Source organism: Aquarana catesbeiana, linkage group LG07, assembly GCF_042186555.1.
Source record: "Aquarana catesbeiana isolate 2022-GZ linkage group LG07, ASM4218655v1, whole genome shotgun sequence".
In the NCBI taxonomy this organism is placed as follows: Eukaryota; Metazoa; Chordata; class Amphibia; order Anura; family Ranidae; genus Aquarana; species Aquarana catesbeiana.
The window spans coordinates 330,201,467-330,223,149 of NC_133330.1; the positions used below are offsets into that span (position 1 = coordinate 330,201,467).

A 21,683-nucleotide genomic window follows, 5' to 3' on the forward strand; every position below is an offset into this window, starting at 1 on the left:
TACAAAATATATATTTATATATATATATTTACTGGGATTATATATTATAGATATACTCTACAGTTACAGTGACATCATAACTCTGTATATAAACTATATTTTGTATATAGCTTTTATTAGGACTATACTTTCTATATTATAGGCTACAGTCACAGGAATGACATCATACCTTTCTAGCTATAAGCTCTAAATTGTACATAGCTTTTATCGGGACTATATTTTGTGTATATAAGCCACAGTTGCAGCAGTGACATCATAACTCCTGATATAAGCTATATATTGCATATAGCTTTTTTTTCTGGACTGTATTTTCTACATACAGTATCTCACAAAAGTGAGTACACCCCTCACATTTTTGTAAATATTTTATTCTTTCTTTTCATGTGACAACACTGAAGAAATGACACTTTGCTACAATGTAAAGTAGTGAGTGTACAGCTTGTATAACAGTGAAAAATAGGATTTTTAAAAACAGCTTACCTGTAAAATCCTTTTCTTTCGAAGGACATCACGGGACACAGAGCCACAGTAATTACTGATGGGTTATATAGGTATCACTGGTGATTGGACACTGGCACACCCTATCAGGAAGTTCAACCCCCTATATAATCCCTCCCCCTTGCAGGGATACCTCAGTTTTGTAGCCAAGCAATATAGTGTATTAGAAGAGGGGTGGGACCTCTGTGTCCCGTGATGTCCTTCGAAAGAAAAGGATTTTACAGGTAAGCTGTTTTAAAAAATCCTATTTTCTTTCTCGAACATCACGGGACACAGAGCCACAGTAATTACTGATGGGATGTCCCAGAGCAATGCTACCTGAGGGGGGGGAACCACGACCAAGTAGGGTGCAATCAGACCTGAGGACCCTGTACTGCTGCCTGCAGCACACTACGCCCAAAGGCGATATCCTCATGCCTTCTCACATCCACCTGATAGAATCTGGTGAATGTATGAACTGAAGACCAGGTTGCGGCCTTGCAGATTTGAGCCATAGAGGCCCGGTGATGCACTGCCCAAGAAGCACCAATAGCCCTTGTGGAATGTGCCCTGATCTGAAACGGAGGAATCTTCTGTTTCAAACCGTAAGCTTGAATGATCAACTGTCGAATCCATTTAGAAATGGTAGCTTTTGACGCTGCCTGTCCTCTATTGGGACCCTCTGGCAGCACAAACAAAACATCCGTCTTGCGGATCTGAGTAGTTGCCCCTAGATAGGCCTTAACTGCTCTTACTACATCCAACGAATGTAGAGATCTCTCTTCCGGAGAACAGGGATCTGGAAAAAAGGAAGGTAGAACAATGTCTTGGTTTAAATGAAAATCAGAAACCACCTTCGGTAAAAAACTAGGATGAGGGCGTAGTACCACTCTATCCTTGTGTATAATCAAATAAGGCTCCTTACAGGAAAGAGCTGCTAATTCTGATACTCTTCTAGCAGAAGAGATGGCCACCAGAAAAATTAATTTCCTTGTCAACAAGACCAAAGGAATCTGACTTATTGGTTCAAAAGGCCGTTTCTGTAACACAGCCAGGACCAAATTCAAGTCCCAGGGGTTTAGGGGCGCTTTAACCGGAGGATTAAGACGCATCACCCCCTGCATAAAGTTTCGGACCAAAGAATGCGAAGCAAGTGGCCGCTGAAATAATACTGATAAAGCAGAGACCTGGCCCTTGATGGTACTCAAGGCCAGCTTCATCTCTAATCCCATCTGTAGAAAATCAAGGATTCTACCTATGACATATTTCCTGGGATGCCAACCTCTGGATTCACACCAGGTTATATAAGCTTTCCAGACTCTATGATAAATCATCCTGGAAGCTGGCTTCCTTGCATTAATCAAGGTAGATATGACAGGACCTGAGAGCCCACGACTCTTCAGAACGTGGGTCTCAATAGCCAAACCGTCAAATTTATCGTTTGTAAGGCAGGATGGAACACTGGACCTTGAGATAACAGGTCTGGGCGTTCCGGTAGTGTCCACGGGGAACCTACCGTCATCCTTACTATTTCTGCATACCAAGTCCTTCTGGGCCAAGCGGGGGCCACCAGAAGTACCGACTTCCTTTCCTGCCTGATCCTGCGAAGGAGTCGTGGTAGTAGCAGAATAGGCGGGAATGCGTAAATCAGTGAGAACCGACTGATCCGATGCACGGATCACCAACGCATCCGTCCCGCATGCAAGAGGATCTTTTGTCCCTGCCACAAATCTGTCTATCTTTTTGTTGAATCGGGATGCAAAGAGATCTACATCTGGAACCCCCCATCTTTGGCATATGGCCCAAAAGACGTCGGGATGCAGAGACCATTCCCTGGAAGTAACTGCTGGCGACTTAGATAGTCCGCCTGCCAATTCTCTATTCCCGGGATGAAAACTGCCGATATGCATGGCACATGCATCTCTGCCCAGACTAAGATCTGGTTCACCTCTTTTGAGCAGCTCGGCTCCGGGTGCCTCCCTGATGATTGACATAAGCCACTGCTGTGGCATTGTCGGACTGGATCCTGACCGGACAACCCTGTAGCCTGATAGTCCAGGCTTTTAGAGCTAGATGTATCGCCCGGATCTCCAGAATGTTGATGGGTAAGGTCCTCTCTGTCTTGGACCATACTCCTTGGACCGCAGCCTGTTCCAGAACTGCTCCCCAACCTGACAGACTGGCATCTGTTGTTACCACCGTCCAGGTAACCGGTAGAAAGGATTTCCCCTTCTGCAGGTTTTCGGGTATGAGCCACCAATTGAGGCTCTGACGCACCGCATGCGACAGGTGCATCGGAAAGTCTAATGTCTGAACCTTCTTGTTCCAGGTCGACAGAATACTGTGTTGCAGCATTCTTGAGTGAAACTGAGCATAGGGAACTGCTTCGAATGAAGACACCATCTTCCCTAGTAGCCTCATACAAAGGCGGACTGAGGGACCCTTCTTGGTCCTTACTGTCAGAATCAGCTCTCTCAAAGCAGTGATCTTTGCCTGGGGTAGAAATATTTTCTCCTGGCTTGTATGTATAATCAGACCTAAATATTCCAGTCTTCTTACTGGTTTTAGGAAAGACTTTTCTAAGTTGAGGATCCAACCCAGGTGTTCTAGATACCTGACCGTGGTCCTCAAGTTTCCATTCAAAGAGGCTACCGTCTATCAAGAGCAGGTCGTCTAGGTATGCTATGACAGCTATACCCTGAGCCCTTAATCTGGCCAGAGGAGGAGCCAAGATCTTTGTGAACACTCGAGGTGCAGTGGCTATCCCAAAGGGCAGAGCCATAAACTGGAAATGGCGCCCTCCTACCTCGAAGCGCAGAAACTTCTGATGAGCAGGAAAAATGGGCACATGCAGATATGCATCTCTGATGTCTATTGATGCCAGAAATTCTCCTCCCTGCAGGGTGGGAACTACTGTTCGAATTGATTCCATGTGGAAGGATTGAATCCTTAGGAATCGGTTCAGATCCCTTAAGTCCAAAATGGGCCTGACATCCCCATTTGGCTTTTGGACCGTAAAAAGGTTGGAATAGAAGCCCAATCCCTGGTCCTTTGCGGGAACTATCATAATGACCTCCTGCGACAAAAGTCGCTCTAACGCTAGAAGGAGCGACTGCTTCTTCTCTGGGTCTCTGGGAACATTTGATCTGAGGAACCGAGGAGAAGGGAATTCCTGAAACTCCAGCTTGTACCCTAAGGTTACCGTGGAGACTACCCATCTGTCCTGGAAGTCCTCCTGCCAGAGCTCTGAGAATTGTCGCAGTCTTCCCCCCACTCGAGTGAGCGGGGGCGCCCCCTCATGCAGAGGTCTTAGTGTTTTGCCTAGTAGGCTTCTTTCCCCAGGACTTCTTTTGTCCCTGGGGTTGACTCTTGTCTCTGGACCCCGATGGAGGCGGCCGTCGAGACTGCCTGGAGGCTGAAGCCCCCGGCGCTGGGGAAAGAGTCCGTTTGAAAGAGGGACGCTTACTCTTCTTCTTGACAGGTAAGAGAGTGCTTTTCCCACAAGAGATTCTCTTGATATAGTTATCCAAGTCCTCTCCAAACAACCTTGCACCACGAAATGGAAACCCAGCCAGTAGCTTCTTACATGGTGCTTCGGCTGACCAATTTTTCAACCATAGGATTCTACGTATATGCACCAACCCCAGTGAAAGACGGGAGGTTTGCACGATAGAATCTCTAATGGCGTCAACCACAAAGCATAAGGCCGCTGGAAGGTTAGCAAACCCCTGGGCCTGCTGTTCAGGTAATACTTTGATGACCTGCTTAACATGGTCTCTTAAGTATTGACAGACTCCAATCGCTGCTATTGCAGGTTGGGCCACTGATCCTGCTAAGGAGAAAACATCCTTCAATAGGGATTCCATCCTTTTATCTACAGGATCCCTGAGCATCTGAGCATTGTCTACAGGACAAGTCAGGCTATTATTTATTGAGGAAATGGCGGCATCAATAGCCGGAATTCCCCACATTTTAATAAACTTTTCTTCCATCGGATAAAGTGTTGAAAACTTTCTCGGCGGAAAAAAACGTTTGTCTGGGTGATCCCACTCAGAATAAATAAGCTTTTCAAGTAAAGTATGAACAGGAAAAGCATGTGCTGCTTGGAAAGGTTTCAGTGACCCCAAAGCAGAAGAGGATTCTTTAGCAGTTTCAGGTATGGGCAACTTAAATGTGGAGCGGACCAATCCAGTGAGGATCTGCACTAAGACTTTCTCCTCTTGGGAAGTCGCAGAGGGTCCCTCTCCACCTGAATCCTCCGAAGAGGAATCATCCATCCTATCCCGATCCTCTGAAAGGGATTCATCTCCTTTATCCCAGAGCTCCTCTTTCTGAGGGTCTTGGGGAACAGAGGAAAGCCTAGTGCGTTTTCTTCCACTGAGTGAAGACGTAATCACGGCCATTAATCTTTCCTCTAGACCATTAATGGTTGAGGAAAAAACCTCTTGTGTAATATATACAGGGGCTGAAGTGCCAGAAGCAGGTGTAGCCCTGACCCCGATGGCTCTCCCTGGCTAGCCGTCCCTGGCCCATCTTTAGGGGGGAAGGATGCTGCCGACAGGGGGCCCTCAGAACCTGAACGAGATCCCCTAGTGTCTCTGGTTCCTGGGGTGCTTGAACCTCTTCTACCCATAGTGCAAAGCAACAAGGTGTGAGGTATACAAATGAACACTGTCCGCTGAGCGATGTAGTCTGGCTAAAAGCCTTGCTACCCAATGCTCAGTCTGGTGTTACTTCAGTAAATGCTGCCTAGGAGAATGCCTGTGTCCCACCTTACATGCGACCGTCAGCTCTGTGTCTCTCAGAAGGCTGAGTGCACCTGTACAGAGTGCCTTTAATAGCCTGCAGCTGGCCTGAGTGGGAGTCTAAACACTCTGTGCTGACATCCCGCCCCCTCCTCTACCGCCCCCCCCCCCCTCGAGTTTTGAAAAAAACGAGCGCTTCCCGCACTGCCGACTCTCCTGTCATGCTCTGGAGAAAAGGCTGGGGATGGGGGGGGGGGAGGAGGGAGACTGGTAACAAGATTTGCCTGAACGGCTATCTTCAGAGATGGTGGCCATTAGGCCACAGAGCCCGGGTGGTAGAACCACTTTCTAGACCCCTGTGGCCCCTCTCTAGCCTGGGGGGGAACATTCAAACATGAGAAATCCCCCCATCCACCTTACCTGCTTGCAGCCTGCTTGATACGCTGGGACATACACAGCGATTACAACACCTGAGACAGACATTCAGCATGTGTAGGTTTGTGCTCTTGGCAGCCCCCGGTGGTCACAATAGGCATAGCATGCATTTACCTTAAAGGAGAAAAGCCACTAGAACTCAAAAATTCTGTGGAATCTCCTCTTACCTTATCCAGCCGCAGGGTGCTGTTTACACAGACCCAATCTTCACCTCTCACGGTGGGCTCCGTTTGAAAAAACCGTCAGAGACTGGGGCCCCCATCAGTAGGGGGATCCAACAGTTCTGGGACCGTAAAGCACCTCGCCAGAAATTAGGAAGTTTAAAGCCATTTTCTGATCTGCGGAGTCCAGCTCTCTAAAAAGAGAAGCATTACGGGTAAAACCTCGTTTCTTCGGACACGAGGCCCGGGTACCCTTCAATTCGGCCATGAAAAGACACTTTGAATGGATCCGGTTCGCCTGGCTTGCCCCAGTATAGGATCTTAGGATATTCCCTTTGGAGCTCAGCACAGGACATCTTTACACGTCCATCACCTAAGACACTGGCGTAAAAACTGAGGTATCCCTGCAAGGGGGAGGGATTATATAGGGGGTTGAACTTCCTGATAGGGTGTGCCAGTGTCCAATCACCAGTAATACCTATATAACCCATCAGTAATTACTGTGGCTCTGTGTCCCGTGATGTTCGAGAAAGAAATTAGCTGTCTCCTCAAAATAACTCAACACACAGCCATTAATGTCTAAACCACTGGCAACAAAAGTGAGTACACCCCTAAGTGAAAATGTCCAAATTGGGCCCAAAGTGTCAATATTTTGTGTGGCCACCATTATTTTCCAGCACTGCCCTTAACCCTCCTGGGCATGGAGTTCACCAGAGCTTCACAGGTTGCCACTGGAGTCCTCTTCCACTCCTCCATGACGACATCTTTGAGCTGGTAGATGTTAGAGACCTTGCATTCCTCCACCTTCCCTTTGAGGATGCCCCACCAATGCTCAATAGGGTTTAGGTCTGGAGACATGCTTGGCCAGTCCATCACCTTTACCCTCAGCTTTTTTAGCAAGGCAGTGGTCATCTTGGAGGTGTGTTTGGGGTTGTTATCATGCTGGAATACTGCCTTGCGGCCCAGTCTCCGAAGGAAGGAGATTATGATCTGCTTCAGTATGTAACATCACATGTTGGCATTCATGGTTCCCTCAATGATCTGTAGCTCCCCAATGTCGGCAGCACTCATGCAGCCCCAGACCATGACACTCCCACCACCATGCTTGACTGTAGACAAGACAAATTTGTCTTTGTACTTCTCACCTGGTTGCCGCCACACACGCTTGACACCATCTGAACCAAATAAGTTTATCTTGGTCTCATCAGACCACAAGACATGGTTCTAATAATCCATGTCCTTAGTCTGCTTGTCTTCAGCAAACTTTCTTGTGCATCATCTTTAGAAGAGGCTTCCTTCTGGGACGACAGCCATGCAGATCAATTTGATGCAGTGTGTGGCGTATGGTCTGAGCACTGACAGGCTGACCCCCACCCCTTCAACCTCTGCAGCAAAGCTGGCAGCACTCATATGTCTATTTCCCAAGGACAACCTCTGGATATGACGCTGAGCACGTGCACTCAACTTCTTTGGTTGACCATGGCGAGGCCTGTTCTGAGTGGAACCTGTCCTGTTAAACCGCTGTATGGTCTTGGCCACCGTGCTGCAGCTCAGTTTCAGGGTCTTGGCAATCTTCTTATAGCCTAGGCCATCTTTATGCAGAACAACAATCCTTTTTTTCAGATTCTGAGAACGTTCTTTGTCATGAGGTGCCAGTTTGAACTTCCAGTGACCAGTATGAGAAAGTAAGAGTGATAACACCAAATTTAACACACCTGCTCCCCATTCACACCTGAGACCTTGTAACACTGACCAGCCACATGACACTGGGGAGGGAAAATGGCTAATTGGGCCCAATTTGGACATTTTCACTTAGGGGTGTACTCACTTTTGTTGCCAGCGGTTTAGACATTAATGGCTGTGTGTTAAGTTATTTTGAGGGGACAGCAAATTTACACTGTTATACAAGCTGTACACTCACTACTTTACATTGTAGCAAAGTGTCATTTCTTCAGTGTTGTCACATGAAAAGATAGAATAAAATATTTACAAAAATGTGAGGGGTGTACTCACTTTTGTGAGATACTGTATAAGCTACAGTTGCAGGAGTGACATCATAACTCTTCATCAGGACCATATTTTTAAGATATAAGGCTGGAGTTGCAGAAGTGACATAATAATGAGCTATATATTGTATAAAGCTTTTATCTGGACTATATTTTGAAGATATAAGCTACAGTTACAGGAGTTACATCACAAGTTTCTAGATATAAGTTTTATTGAGACTATATTTCGTAGTTTTAAGCTACAGTTACAGGAGTGACATCATAACTCCCAATATAAGCTATATATTTCATATAGCTTTTATCTGGACTATATTTACTACATATAGGCTACAGTTACGGGAGTGACATTGTATCTCTCTAGATATAAGATATAAATTGTATTTAGCTTTTATCAGGACTATATTTTGTAGTTTTAAGCTATAGTTACACAGGTGACATCATAACTCCTGATATAAGCTATATATTATATACAGTATAGCTTTTATCTGGACTTTTTCAAGATTTTAAAGATACAGTTACAGAAGTGACATTATAACTCTCTTAATATAAGCTATAAATTGTGCATAACTTTTATTCGGACTATATTTTGTAGATTGAAAGTTGCAGGAGTGACATCATAACTCTCCAGATACCGGGTATATACTGTAAGGAGTGATATCATAACTCTCCAGATATCGGGTATATATTGTAAGGAGTGACATCATAACTCTCCAGATACCGGGTATATATTGTAAGGAGTGACATCATAACTCTCCAGATACCAGGTATATATTGTAAGGAGTGATATCATAACTCTCCAGATACTGGGTATTTATTGCAGGAGTGACATCATAACTCTCCAGATACCAGATATTTATTGCATGAGTGATATCATAACTCTCCAGATACCGGGTATATATTGCATGAGTGACATCACAGCTCCATATACAAGCAGACGCACATTTATGTATCATTTTATCCGACTTTCCCATCAGAATAGTACTTTAGCGTTGCGTCTACCCTCACCAATTGTATACTTGTGTATCTGCGGTGTGACCTGAGTAGCCGGGTCTCACACTGTCTGTATTAGGAAACTGATCTCCCTCCGTCCGTAGAGCACACAGAACAGCGACGTATAGGAAGTACAAGCCACTTTGGCAGAGAGCGTTTCAGAAGATGCGAGAGGCAGCCGGCGCCAGGGTCATTAAACAAGATTGAAGACATCTCTTCTTCTCTCTTTCCATACTCCGTATTTAATAATACACAAAGTGCCGTATCACCACTTAAACCGTTATTTCGGAAATGTGTCTGCGCTGAGCATTGTACAGAGGTAATGTAGGCGAGGGAGCTGACCCAGGGGCCGAGCCTGTCCATACGGTCTCTATAACAAGTCTGTGGATGAAGAACTGCAACTCCCAGCATGCCTGGCTTCAAAAAACATCTTAGTGTAAAAGGACTGAGGCAGGGAACAATGTAAAGAAGAATTTGAGGTATGGATAATTTTACATTGTTTCGTTCATCCAGCTTGGACTGATGTAACTATGCATATACCATAGCAAACAACAAATAGCCAGGTGCATGGGCACTTCCAGAGTGTTATATTGAAAGGAAGGTTAAACACAAGCCGCTGTTCCCCAACTCAGAAGACCAATGAGGAATAGAAGACGTTCAACAAGGGGGCACTTTTCCAGTTCCTTACTGGAACAGCTCCCCCTTGTTGAATGTTATGCATATACCATACCTGTGGGATCCCCCTAGAACAGGGTTTCTCCACCAGGGTTCCATTGAACCCTTGGGTTCCTCCAGAAGTTTCTAGGGATTCCTTGAGCTATGAGCAATTTCTGCCTCTCAGATAAGTTCCCACTGACACCATTGATCTTTTTTAGCTATCTATAAGGGGGTAATTCTTTCCAATGACCACAAGTGTAAGGATCATTCTTTCCACTGACCATCACACTAATGTATCATGACTTGTGGATATAGTAATTGTAGCAGGGGTTCCTTGAGACCAGAAAGTTAATTCAAGGGTTCCTCTGTGTTGAAAAGGTTGTGAAAGGCTGCCCTAGAAGCTGGAAATCATTGTGGTAGACACCACTACTACAGTGATCTCTACTAGCTTCCAGTTCCAGTGCCGAGCGGCTGCCCTGCTGAATTGTGAATACAGGAGGTCAGCCACTCGGAACAGGTGCCATTCAGGGAATGCTCTGTATTTTTTTCTCAATGGATGCAAAGCATTCTCTGATTGGATGAAGTGGAGAGGAAGGTCAGTGATGTCAAGTTCTCCACCTCATCCAATCAAAGAATGCCTTACATTCAATGAGAAAATTCCAAAATTCCTTAGCTTCAGAGGAAGTGGGTTGAAAGATCCTGGCCATCCAACTGAGGACATTTGGTTGCGAATGAAGAAGTACTGTGGCAGAAACCTCTGGATTGAAGGTGAAAAGGGCAGGAAAAAAACAGTTTTGTTAATTTATATTTAAATAAGTTAGAGAAAGAGAAATATCACCGCTCTAGGAAGTTCAATCAGGAACAGACATCTCCTCCATGCTGGAAGTAACAGGTGCCGGCAATGCTTATAATGAAGTAGAGAAAAAAAGTCCTGGACAGCCGCACTCAAAATAATGAATTCCCTTTATTGAATGATGATCATAAAAGATACATGCCACAGCAGAAAATAGCAGGAAACTGACGCGTTTCACACTGTAGTTAGTGCTTAATCATAGCTATGATTAAGCACTAACTACAGTGTGAAAAGCGTCATTCAATAAAGGTAATTCATTATTTTGAGTGCGGCTGTCCAGGACTTTTTCTCTCAACTTCATTTAAATAAGTTACTTATTTGTATGTTTTTTTGGCTGAAGTTCTGCTTCAGGTTCTGCCTATGGGCCTGGAGGTTAAGCAGAATTTCCCCAATGGATCACCAATGTAAAAAAAAGCTAACATTGGATTTACCCACTCCATCTTCTATCCAAAATAACCTAGTTTTTTTTTTTAGACAGTGTATAGTTCTTTTCTAATCTATTGCAACGTGATTCAAGAGAGGCCCTCATGTGTGGGTGGGTCTGCTTCCTCAACATTTACAACCTCCTCCTGGCCTACTTGCTTTATCACTAATGAACTAATGAGTCCAAAACAGTGCTGCATCTGATTGGAGGCTCTGACACATTCTGTGTCGCAGAGTTATATTGATGATGTCACGGTGGATTTTTTTTATACATCTTGGAGACCACACTGGGGGCGAGACACACCCTTGGTGATAAAGCCTGCAGGCCGAGGGGATGTTGTACATGTTGAGGAAGCAGACCCGCCCACCAAAGCAGTGCTGCATCTGATTGGAGGCTCTGACACATTCTCTGCCACAAAGGCCTAATGATGCCGTCACAGTGGACTCCCCTCATTTTTTGTACATTGTGAAGACCACAGTGGGGGAGAGTGACACCACCATTTAGCTTTGTAATCGCAATGACAGTTAGGTGGAATGGTGTATTCTGTTGGGATATCCTTCTTATGGAGTCACTAAAAAATAAAAGAAGTTGGCATTGGACTCAACTTTCCAGCAAACTGAAATATCACTTCTGGGAGGTATTGACTCCTGGGGCCCATCTCCATTTCAATGGAACGGAAACACACATTATGTTGTGCATTAACATGCGCTACGTTAAGGCAATCCATTGAAATGAAGGGGCTGCCAATGCAAGAAAATGTCCAATAGATTGGACTTTCCACAAAATGTAGAACTGCCTTAGTGGCTGGGATGCCACGTGTATTGCCTTAGTGGTTGGGTGCCATGTGTATTGCCTTAGTGGGTGGGTGCCATGTCCATTGCCTAAGTGGTTGGGTGATATGCCCATTACCTTAGTGCAGGGGTCTCCAAACTATCTAAACAAATGGCCAGTTTACAGTCCTCTGACTTTAGGGGGGGGGGCAGACTAGGGCAAATGGGAGTAGAAAATCTCCTGGCGTCAAGTGGGAGTAAACGATGCCCTATCTTTGATGTCAGTGGAGGAATAGTATCCCACTGTTGGTATCAATGGAAGGAATTCTGCCTCATTGTTGGTGTCATCTGGGGGGAGGGGGTAATTGTGGCCTTTTGTTGGTGTCAGTGGAAGGAATTGTGCCTCATTGTTGGTGTCAGTGGAAGGGATTGTGCCCCATTGTTGGTATCAGTGGGAGGAATAATGCCCCATTGTTGATGTCAGCAACAGGAATTGTGCCTCATTGTTGGTGTCAGTGGATGGAACAGTACCCCAAGTGCAGGCTAAAGGCAGGCAAATAGCTGCATCCATCCCCCAGACCGCAGTTTGGAAACCGCTGCCTTGGTGGTTGGGTGCCATGTCCAAAGCCTTAGTGTTTGGGCTGCCATATACATTACCTTAGTGGTTGGGTGCCTTGCTCATTGCCTCATTGGTTCAGTGCCATGCCCGTTGCCTTAGTGGTTGGGGTGCCATGTCCATTGCCTTAGTGATTGGGGTGCCATGTCCACTGCCTTAGTAGTTGGGGTGCCATGTCCATTGCCATAGTGGTTGGGGTGCCGTGTCCATTGCCCTAGTGGTTGGGGTGCCACATGTATTGCCTTAGTGGTTGGAGTGCCATTCAAAATGAATGCATTTAATGGCACATTTCCGCAATGTGCAGAAGGAAATGGGTCCTAAAAGAAGCAACAAGCGGCAGCCATTAGTGAAATGTAAGGAAAGGCAGGCAAATAGCTGCATCCGTCCCCCGGACAGCTGTTTGGAAACCGCTGCCTTGGTGGTTGAGTGCCATGTCCAATGCCTTAGTGGTTGGGTGCCATGTCCAATTCTTTAGTGTTTGGGGTGCCATATCCATTGCCTTAGTGGTTGGGTGCCATGCCCATTGCCTTAGTGGTTGGGGTGCCATGTCCATTGCCTTAGTGGTTGGGGTGCCATGGCCATTGCCTTAGTGGTTGGGGTGCCATGGCCATTGCCTTAGTGGTTGGGGTGCCAAATGTATTGCCTTTGTGGTTGGAGAACCATTCAAAATGAACGCATTTAATGGCACATTTTCGCAACGCACAGAAGGAAATGGGTCCTAAAAGAAGTAACAAGCCATCAGCGAAAGGTAAAAACCCATCCTTAAAACCCAATTTTTACTAACACAGACTATGAATGGAGTCCTCGGGTTACGCCAACAGAGAACAATGGAGGTCTTCGCAAATTTTCCAAACCACATGACTCAAAGCAGGAGTTATTAGTGATTGTGTTCTCTGTCTACAAACCCAAAACACGTTCTCCTGCTATGCTTACATATAAATTCCAGACATTTGTGCACCAGCCTGCGAGTCCCAAAAAGACTCGGGAAAGGCGTTAATGTTGCTCCACTGAAGTCAACGCTGGCTGGAGACACAGTTCTACATGAGGGGGAGGGAGACAGGTGTTCAAATAACAGATTTTCAGAGCCAAAAACTAATTTCAGCCAAAATTAGATTTTCTCAGCCCATGTTCTGCAGCTGAAACCAGTCAGGAATAAACCGCCTCAGCCGTACAGTTGACCTAATTCAATCTCGCCAGCGCCGTTCAAACAGAACACGCGGCTCGCCTGGAAACGGAATGAGGGTTCTAAAGATTATTCCAATATGGCGTGTTCATCAGAGATAATCAACAAGTCTAAAGCTGGCCGTACACCGATAGAATTTTGTTCTAAAAAATTCATTTTTGGATGAATCGAAGGAAAGGGATTAAAAATTTCTTTCTTGAACAAATAAAGTTCTAACTGGGAATGTGGTTTTTGTTTGGGGAAAAAAAATAAATACCTATTATAATGTGCATGTTGTAATCCCGAAATCAAACGATAAAACTAGTGAAATATAAGTATGGCAAGCCAACAACATTTTTCAGGGTTTTTATAGAAAAATGTGGTCCATAGTGGTATTATTAAATGTTCTGACAAACGATTTCTCTGAACCTCCATACAAACAAATGAAATTCTACTGGTGTATAGCCAGCTTAAAGCTGAATGGGCTGTGCTGGCGCAACGCAGCACAATGTGCAATAACGCTCCACGGACTAGAATGTGCCCTTAGGACTTGGGGATTTGTTATAGCTGAAGTCCAGGCAATCCGATAAATACATAGATGATATACACTCACCAGTCACTTTATTAGGTACACCTGTTCCATTGCTTGGTAGCACAAATTGCTAATCAGCCAATCACCTGGCAGCAACTCAATGCATTTAGGCATCTAGACGTAGTAAAGACGACTTGCTGGAGTTCAAACTGAGTATCAGTATGGGGAAGAAAGGGGGTTTAATTGACTTTGAACGTGGCATGGTTGTTGGTGCCAGATGGGCTGGTCTGCGTATTTCTGGGATTTTCACACACAACCATCTCTCGGGTTTGCAGAGAATGGTGGGCCCCTCCTACAGCTCTGTGTTCTGCTCTCCTTGTACAGGGTGACTGGTCTTGTCTCCACCCCCTCCTGCATTTTTCTGCAGGCAGACTGTAGTGGGTGGGGTCTGCTGGGCCCCTCCCACAGCTTTGCATTCTGCTCTTCTTGTACAGGGTGACTGGTCTTGTCTCCGCTCCCCTCCTGTAGTTTTCTGCAGGCAGCCTGTAGTGGGTGGGGTCTGCTGGGCCCCTCCCACAGCTTTGCATTCTGCTCTTCTTGTACAGGGTGACTGGGTTTGTCTCCGCCCCCCTCCTGTAGTTTTCTGCAGGCAGCCTGTAGTGGGTGGGGTCTGCTGGGCCCCTCCCACAGCTTTGCATTCTGCTCTTCTTGTACAGGGTGACTGGGTTTGTCTCCGCCCCCCTCCTGTAGTTTTCTGCAGGCAGCCTGTAAGGGGTGGGGTCTGCTGGGCCCCTCCCGCAGCTCTGCGCTCTGCTCTTCTTGTATAGGGTGACTGGTCTTGTCTCCGCCCCCCTTCTGTAGTTTTCTGCAGGCAGCCTGTAGTGGGTGAGGTCTGCTGGGCCCCTCCCACAGCTTTGCATTCTGCTCTTCTTGTACAGGGTGACTGGTCTTGTCTCCGCCCCTTCTGTAGTTTTCTGCAGGAAGTCTGTAGTGGGTGGGGTCTGCTGGGCCCCTCCCACAGTTCTGCTCTCTGCACAAGCTATGGACAGCGCAGTAAAGATGTGGCTACGACTTTTACAAGGCAATATCTGGGTTTTTCATGGGCATTTGGTGCACACAAAGTGGATTTATATTCTTTGTGGCTATTAAGAAATATAATTCAATTAAGTATTTTAGTTTTGTGAGTTCAGCTTTAAAGCAACAGGTTTATTTAAAGTTACCTACAGAGATCACATGGTAAGTGGCCGTGCATATATCTGTTTCCTGGCTCCGATGTCTCTCGGCCCCCTTTATCCAAACCCTGAATGTAATTGAGGCCTGGCCGCCCTTTAAGGCTCTTCTTCCCCTATGACCACAAAGAAGGAACTTTCTGTACAAGAGTTAAGAAAATAGAGGAATGTCAATGATGCCTTTTGCAAGTTGAGTCTTATAAGCGGAAAGCTGTAAAACCGGTCGGTTCAGCTGCTGCTGAATGGCGAGGAGAACAAAAGAGGTTTATGTTGCTGGCCGGGCTCCGGGCTCGGAGTTCTCTCAAATTCTGCTGATTTTAATCTCGCTCACTCTTGGTTTTTGAAGAATGAGCTGAGATGAAACAGATAATCTGGCCATCAGGTCAGATGAAAATTCAGGTTACGAGAATCGGTGGAGCCGGATCAAATTCTGCTCACCGGTAACGTGACGGCCGTGAACATTTAGAACAGCACAGATGTAGTAAGACCCATCGCTGAAATCTGCTTATTTCTTTATACAAAGTTTAAAGTCGTTGTAACCCTCTGAAATGAAAAAAAAATAACAAAGCAAATTGTTCTATCGCAGGGCCTTTATCCGGCCCTTGGGGCATTATTCCTCCTACAGATACAAGGCACTATTCCTCCCACTGGCACCAATGATGGGGCACTATTCCTTCCACTGATACCAACATCGGGGCATTATTCCTTCCACTGATACCAACATCGGGGCATTATTCCTTCCACTGATACCAATGATGGGGCACTATTCCTCCCACTGACACCAATGATGGGGCACTATTCCTCCCACTGACACCAATAAAGGGGCACTATTCCTCCCACTGACACCAATGATGGGGCACTATTCCTCCCACTGACACCAATGATGGGGCACTATTCCTCCCACTGACACCAATAAAGGGGCACTATTCCTCCCACTGATACCAATGATGGGGCACTATTCCTTCCAATGACACCAATAATGGGGCACTATTCCTCCCACTGACACCAATGATGCAGATAAACAGGTACAACATATATAGGAGGATTTGTTTCACCTGAGGCCAGTCACTTCAGTGGGTATACAGTATATAAGGGTTTCCAACCACTTTAATAAAATGCCACTTATCATACATGACAAGATGATTAGTGCAATTTAAAGAATATTTATGAAGAGGTATTTAAAATAATTGTAGCAAAAGTACTGGGAAGGAACAGGTCTGGGAGACAACCGTTGTGTTGCATGCAAATATGTTCAAAGGAAACAGGCTGGTAGGCAAAGAGAGCAGAAGGATGACACCAACCATCTGCTGCTGCTCTTTCACTGTCCAGTCAACAACCTGGGGGGCGGAGAGAGGACACCACTGTATTTCATGACTGCATCATCTACCTTGGCTGTGTGACAGAGCTGTCTCAAGACTGAATGGACAGACAGAAATAGCCTGCCGATAACGACCCATTCAAGTTGAAGAGGGAAGTGCTGCAAACACCCCACAACCGTGTGCAATGCACTTGCTCATCAAAAATGGGGTAAAACAAGAGGTGAGGAGGCATTATTACATCACCACCTCAGCGCCTGTCAATCACTTCTGAAAAGTGACCTAAATGCAGGTCGCTTTTTAGAGTAGTGGTGGTTTTAGACACATGTCTAAAACTGTGAATCAGCGAATGCAAAGAATTCTCTGATTGGATGGGGTTCAATAAACAGCAGGGTGGGCCACTCAGCATCAGACATGGAGGCCAGGGGACATCACTAGAGTTGAGGTGTCTGCTACAGGAATTTCCACCTTCTAGAGCGGCGATTGTCAACCTATGAGCTATAGGCGGCCTCAACTGTGGCCCCTGACATCACCAAAGGGCCGCACATAACTTTCAATATGTGTAATGCTTGAGAGGAGTGTCAGAGACTGCAGACCTAATAGAGGAGATGAGGGTCAGAGAGTGAGGACATGCCACAGAAGACAATACAAAGCTAGAAATATTACATGAGGCCACTAGACTTCACTGCTATTATCCTAATCAATGTTCCCACTACAGACTACTGAGATCCAAGGGCCATACATCATATACTAAAGGGCCGAATGTGGCCCTCAGGCTACAGGTTGGGCACCAGGGTTCTAGAGGTCTCCCACAGGTATGGATTATACCGAGACAACATCAGATTGACGTCATCAGATTGGGACGAGACGCGCGTAGGGAGGTTGACGTGCTGAAGTCATCGCGCTGTACTCAGTGGACGAGTGTTCGCTAGCTGGCCGGCTGTGTTTTATCATCACTTTTAGTCTACATTTCTGTAAGTGCAACTTTTTAAACCTATTAAATCCTTTTGGCACATTTTACACTATGGAGCATTTCTTTACATTTCTGGGTAACGCGTGACCTCTTCCCTTGGTGGTTGATGCTCGAGTCTCCCTGGCTGCCTGGTGCTTAATCCTAGCTCCTTCCCAATCATTATCTGTGGATAATCAACATCTCTTTGGACAAAGGCCCTGGCTGGGTATTTAGCCGCAGGCTCCTATGAGCTTGCCCTCTGGTAAGCACGCAATTCATGTGGTGGAGTTGCGCTGTCTTCAAGAGCTGTCATATCACAAGAATCTACATTTACGTGCAATATATGGACTGTTCATTTATTGTTATCACTCATGATATTTGTGTGTTTTACTTCACACACATTCAATGTTTTGGATTATTCAGTTTCACTTTACGTTTTTATAGAGCTGCTACATTGTATTATGGATTATACATAGTTACATTGTTGCAAACTGGACCAACATAACCATGAAAAAATGACCATGCCTGGAATTAGGCTTTAATGAGACCTACAAGCCACGTGTATCAATAGGATCATTCACTCGATCATTCAATGCAACTAAAATGAATTGATTAAGAATTTTAAAACCCAGACCCTCCATTTAATTGACCATTTCTGATCGATTGAATAAATATCTGTAGGTGCGTCAGGTCGGCAGATCGTAATACAGGTCTAATTTTTTTTTTAATAGATCCTATGTGATCCTATATGATCAATCTCATTTTCAATATCAGAAATAGAAAAATGTTCACATTTTGGGGTTGATTTACTAATACTGGAGAGTGCAAAACCTGGTGCAGCTGTGCATAGAAACCAATCAGCTTCATGGTTTCAGGCTGGGTTCACACCATTGCAAATTGGATGCGGTTTCTCCGCAATCCAATTCGCAATAGCAGGAGATTTTGACCGACTCTCTATGGAGCCGGTTCACATATCTCCGCAGCGGGTCCGGTGTGTTTTGCAGAAAAATGCTGTGCATCTTTTGGTCCATTTCTAGTCCGAATTCAGCCCAAAATTCAGGCTGAAATCGGACCTGAAAAGGTGAACCGGGACGCACCGGACCGCCTGCTGTTAGACGGATGCAGCGATGGTGTGAACCCAGCCTGAGACCTGCTTCACCCCACTGCGACTTGTCATGCGGCTTGACAGTTCAAAGTTGCATGACGAGGTCACACCACATTTGTGGCAATGGAATCAGTCGAATTGCTGCAAATCAAGTCACAGTGGCTTTGAAAAAGGTTCCTGCACTATTTCTGGGCGATTTCAGTGCGACTTGCATTGACATCTGTTAAATGAAGTTGCACAGATATCGGCAAGCTGCACATGAAATCGCACTGAAGTAGCATGAAAACCGCACTGGTGTGAGCCAGGGCTTATTGTCAAAGCTTTATTGCGCAAACAGGAGCCATTGACTCCCGCTGCTGTCAAACACAGCCAGTGAGACAATGAGGAGAGAGAGGGGGCATGCAGAGCAGCGGCATAGCAAGTTGTTTGCTCTGGGGGCACTTTGCAGGAGGGAGGGGCCAGGAGCGCCAGTGGGGGACCTGAGCAGAGGATTGGGGCTGCTCTGTGCAAAACCATTACACAGAGCAGGTAAGTATAACATGTTTAGCTTAAAAAAAAAACAAAAAAAAAACTTGCCTTTAATATTACTTTAATTCTTAACGGCACCCTCACATATCTGCTAACATGCCCGTTTTCGGGCGCACCCAAATGCATGGTGCTGATGCCCCATGCGTTGTAGTGCGGTGAAATTTTGCAAAAGGGTCAGGGACTTCTTTTGCACGTTTTTCGTGCATTGAAATGAATGGGCTACCCTACACATGCCATGCAGAAAAGCACAAAAATTGCGGCGGAAACATGCACACGCTCCATCGCACATGCATGATAATGAAGCGTTAAACAAAGCTTACAGAGTCCTCCCCTCCCACTCATATAATTAAAGGATAACCACTTTATTGATACAAAAAGATTCATATTAATCAAAATGTCCATTTTATACAAAACATAACAATATATATATATATATATATATATATATATATATATATATATATATATATATATATATATATATATAAAAATAACAAAAAGAATCGACTCATGTATCGAATGGTAATTTTGAGTGACATTTATCTTTTGTATCAATACAAAAGTTTTATCTTTTGTATTTTATCTTTATCAATATAAAGTTTTTATCTTTTAGGCTGGGTACACACCATTGCGAATTGGATGCGGCAATCCGCATCCAATTCGCAATAGCAGCAGGAGATTTTGACCAGCTCTCTATTCACATATCTCCGCAGCAGGTACGGTGCATTTTGCAGAAAAACGCTGTGCGCCTTTTGGTCCGTTTCAGACCAAAATTTGGGCTGAAATCGGACTTGGAACGGTGAACCAAGACGCACCGGACCCCCTGCTGTGAGCCGCATGCGGCTCATATGTGAACTGAGCCTCAATTACAGGAGTGAGTCTATTTTTGATATACATTCTGAAGGCAAGAGGCCTTTCCACAAATTGATTATTGATCGATGGACCTCTTTGCTTTTCTAGATTTTCAATCAATACGGTTTGTGTTGCATCATTCCAAATATTCAATGATGGTGAATCGCTAGTTTGCGATCGCTTGTGCCCAGACTAACCGCATATCAATAAAGGAACGGCCCACCTTAACATGTTTTGGACTAGAACCTACAACACTGTATTATCTCTCTTTTGAGGAACCAGAAGTCCCAGCAAGCTCTTCCTGCCGGGGGGGGGTTGCACTTTCCTCCCTACAAGCAAACACAACGGCGCAGGAAACGTCTCCAAACACAGATACAGGCAGGAAATAAACAACTTTTCTAACTTTAAGACAAAAATCTTCTGCCTTTTTTTCAGCCTACAGTGGGCGCTGTGAGTCTATTTTTCATGGGTGTGGCCACAGAGCTGTAAACGGCATATTTGAATACTACTCCGGAACGTTAACCGAGATTACAGTGTGTCAGTTACTTGTGCAAGAAACAGGCGTGCGTTTTATTAATCCCGGGGGAGACAAAAAAATATTAGATTTAGTGTGCGAGGAACAAGGAGCTTTACAAGAACCCGGGGAATTCCGAAAATAGATTCAGATTCAGAAGATGCCGAGTTTTATAGGAGAGCTGAAAAGTGCAAGAAATTCACACAAGAAAGTCAAATTCTCTCCCTGCTGGACGCTGGGACTAATGATCTGCAGGGTCTGTATGAGGGGGGCTCATTCACTGCATGTCAGTTGAGCTGCATTTATCTGCGTAGATCGGTTGTCCCCAAACTGCGACCCAGGGGCCAGATGTGACCCTTTGCTTGTCTTTATCCAACCCTTGGGGCACTATTCCTCCCACTGACACCAGTAATGGGGCACTATTCCTCCCACCGACACCAGTAATGGGGCACTATTCCTCCCACTGACACCAGTAATGGGGCACTATTCCTACCACTGATACCAATGATGGGTCACTATTCCTCCCACTGACACCAGTAATGGGGCACTATTCCTCCCACTGACACCAGTAATGGGGCACTATTCCTCACACTGACACCAGTAATGGGGCACTATTCCTCCCACTGACACCAGTAATGGGGCACTATTCCTCCCACTGACACCAGTAATGGGGCACTATTCCTCCCACTGACACCAGTAATGGGGCACTATTCCTCCCACTGACACCAGTAATGGGGCACTATTCCTCCCACTGATACCAATGATGGGTCACTATTCCTCCCACTGACACCAGTAATGGGGCACTATTCCTCCCACTGACACCAGTAATGGGGCACTATTCCTCCCACTGATACCAGTAATGGGGCACTATTCCTCACACTGACACCAGTAATGGGGCACTATTCCTCCCACTGATACCAATGATGGGTCACTATTCCTCCCACTGACACCAGTGATGGGGCACTATTCCTCCCACTGACACCAGTAATGGGGCACTATTCCTCCCACTGACACCAGTAATGGGGCACTATTCCTCCCACTGACACCAGTAATGGGGCACTATTCCTCCCACTGACACCACTCCTTTGAACAGCGGCTTGACCCCGCCAACGTTTAGAAATTTGGAACGAACGTTCTTAAAGTGGAAAATTTCAAACAAAATGTCACTAGTGTATGGCCTACTTTACCATTCGCTGTATTATTATCACACAGTGGCTATATACTGTATATGATGTACATAAAGGGAAACAACTCACCATTCTCTGGCTGGTCCTTGATGTCCTCACTGGGCTGGCTGGGACTCTCTGATTGACTTGAATCTGTTAAAAAAAGAAATTAAATTTTAGCACAGAAATGCCA

The 21,683-nt window shown here is 45.5% G+C and overlaps 1 protein-coding gene across 14 annotated transcripts in view; it reads right to left on the minus strand.

Annotated features, from left to right (window-relative positions):
* NFIA (nuclear factor I A) overlaps positions 1-21,683 on the minus strand; it is a 672,115-nt gene that overhangs the window by 184,981 nt on the left and 465,451 nt on the right. For all 14 annotated transcript variants that reach the window (XM_073593840.1, XM_073593847.1, XM_073593844.1 and 11 more), the window contains one exon: positions 21,581-21,643. In XM_073593840.1, the coding sequence (XP_073449941.1) occupies positions 21,581-21,643 (63 nt within the window). The remainder of the gene's footprint in view (positions 1-21,580; positions 21,644-21,683) is intronic.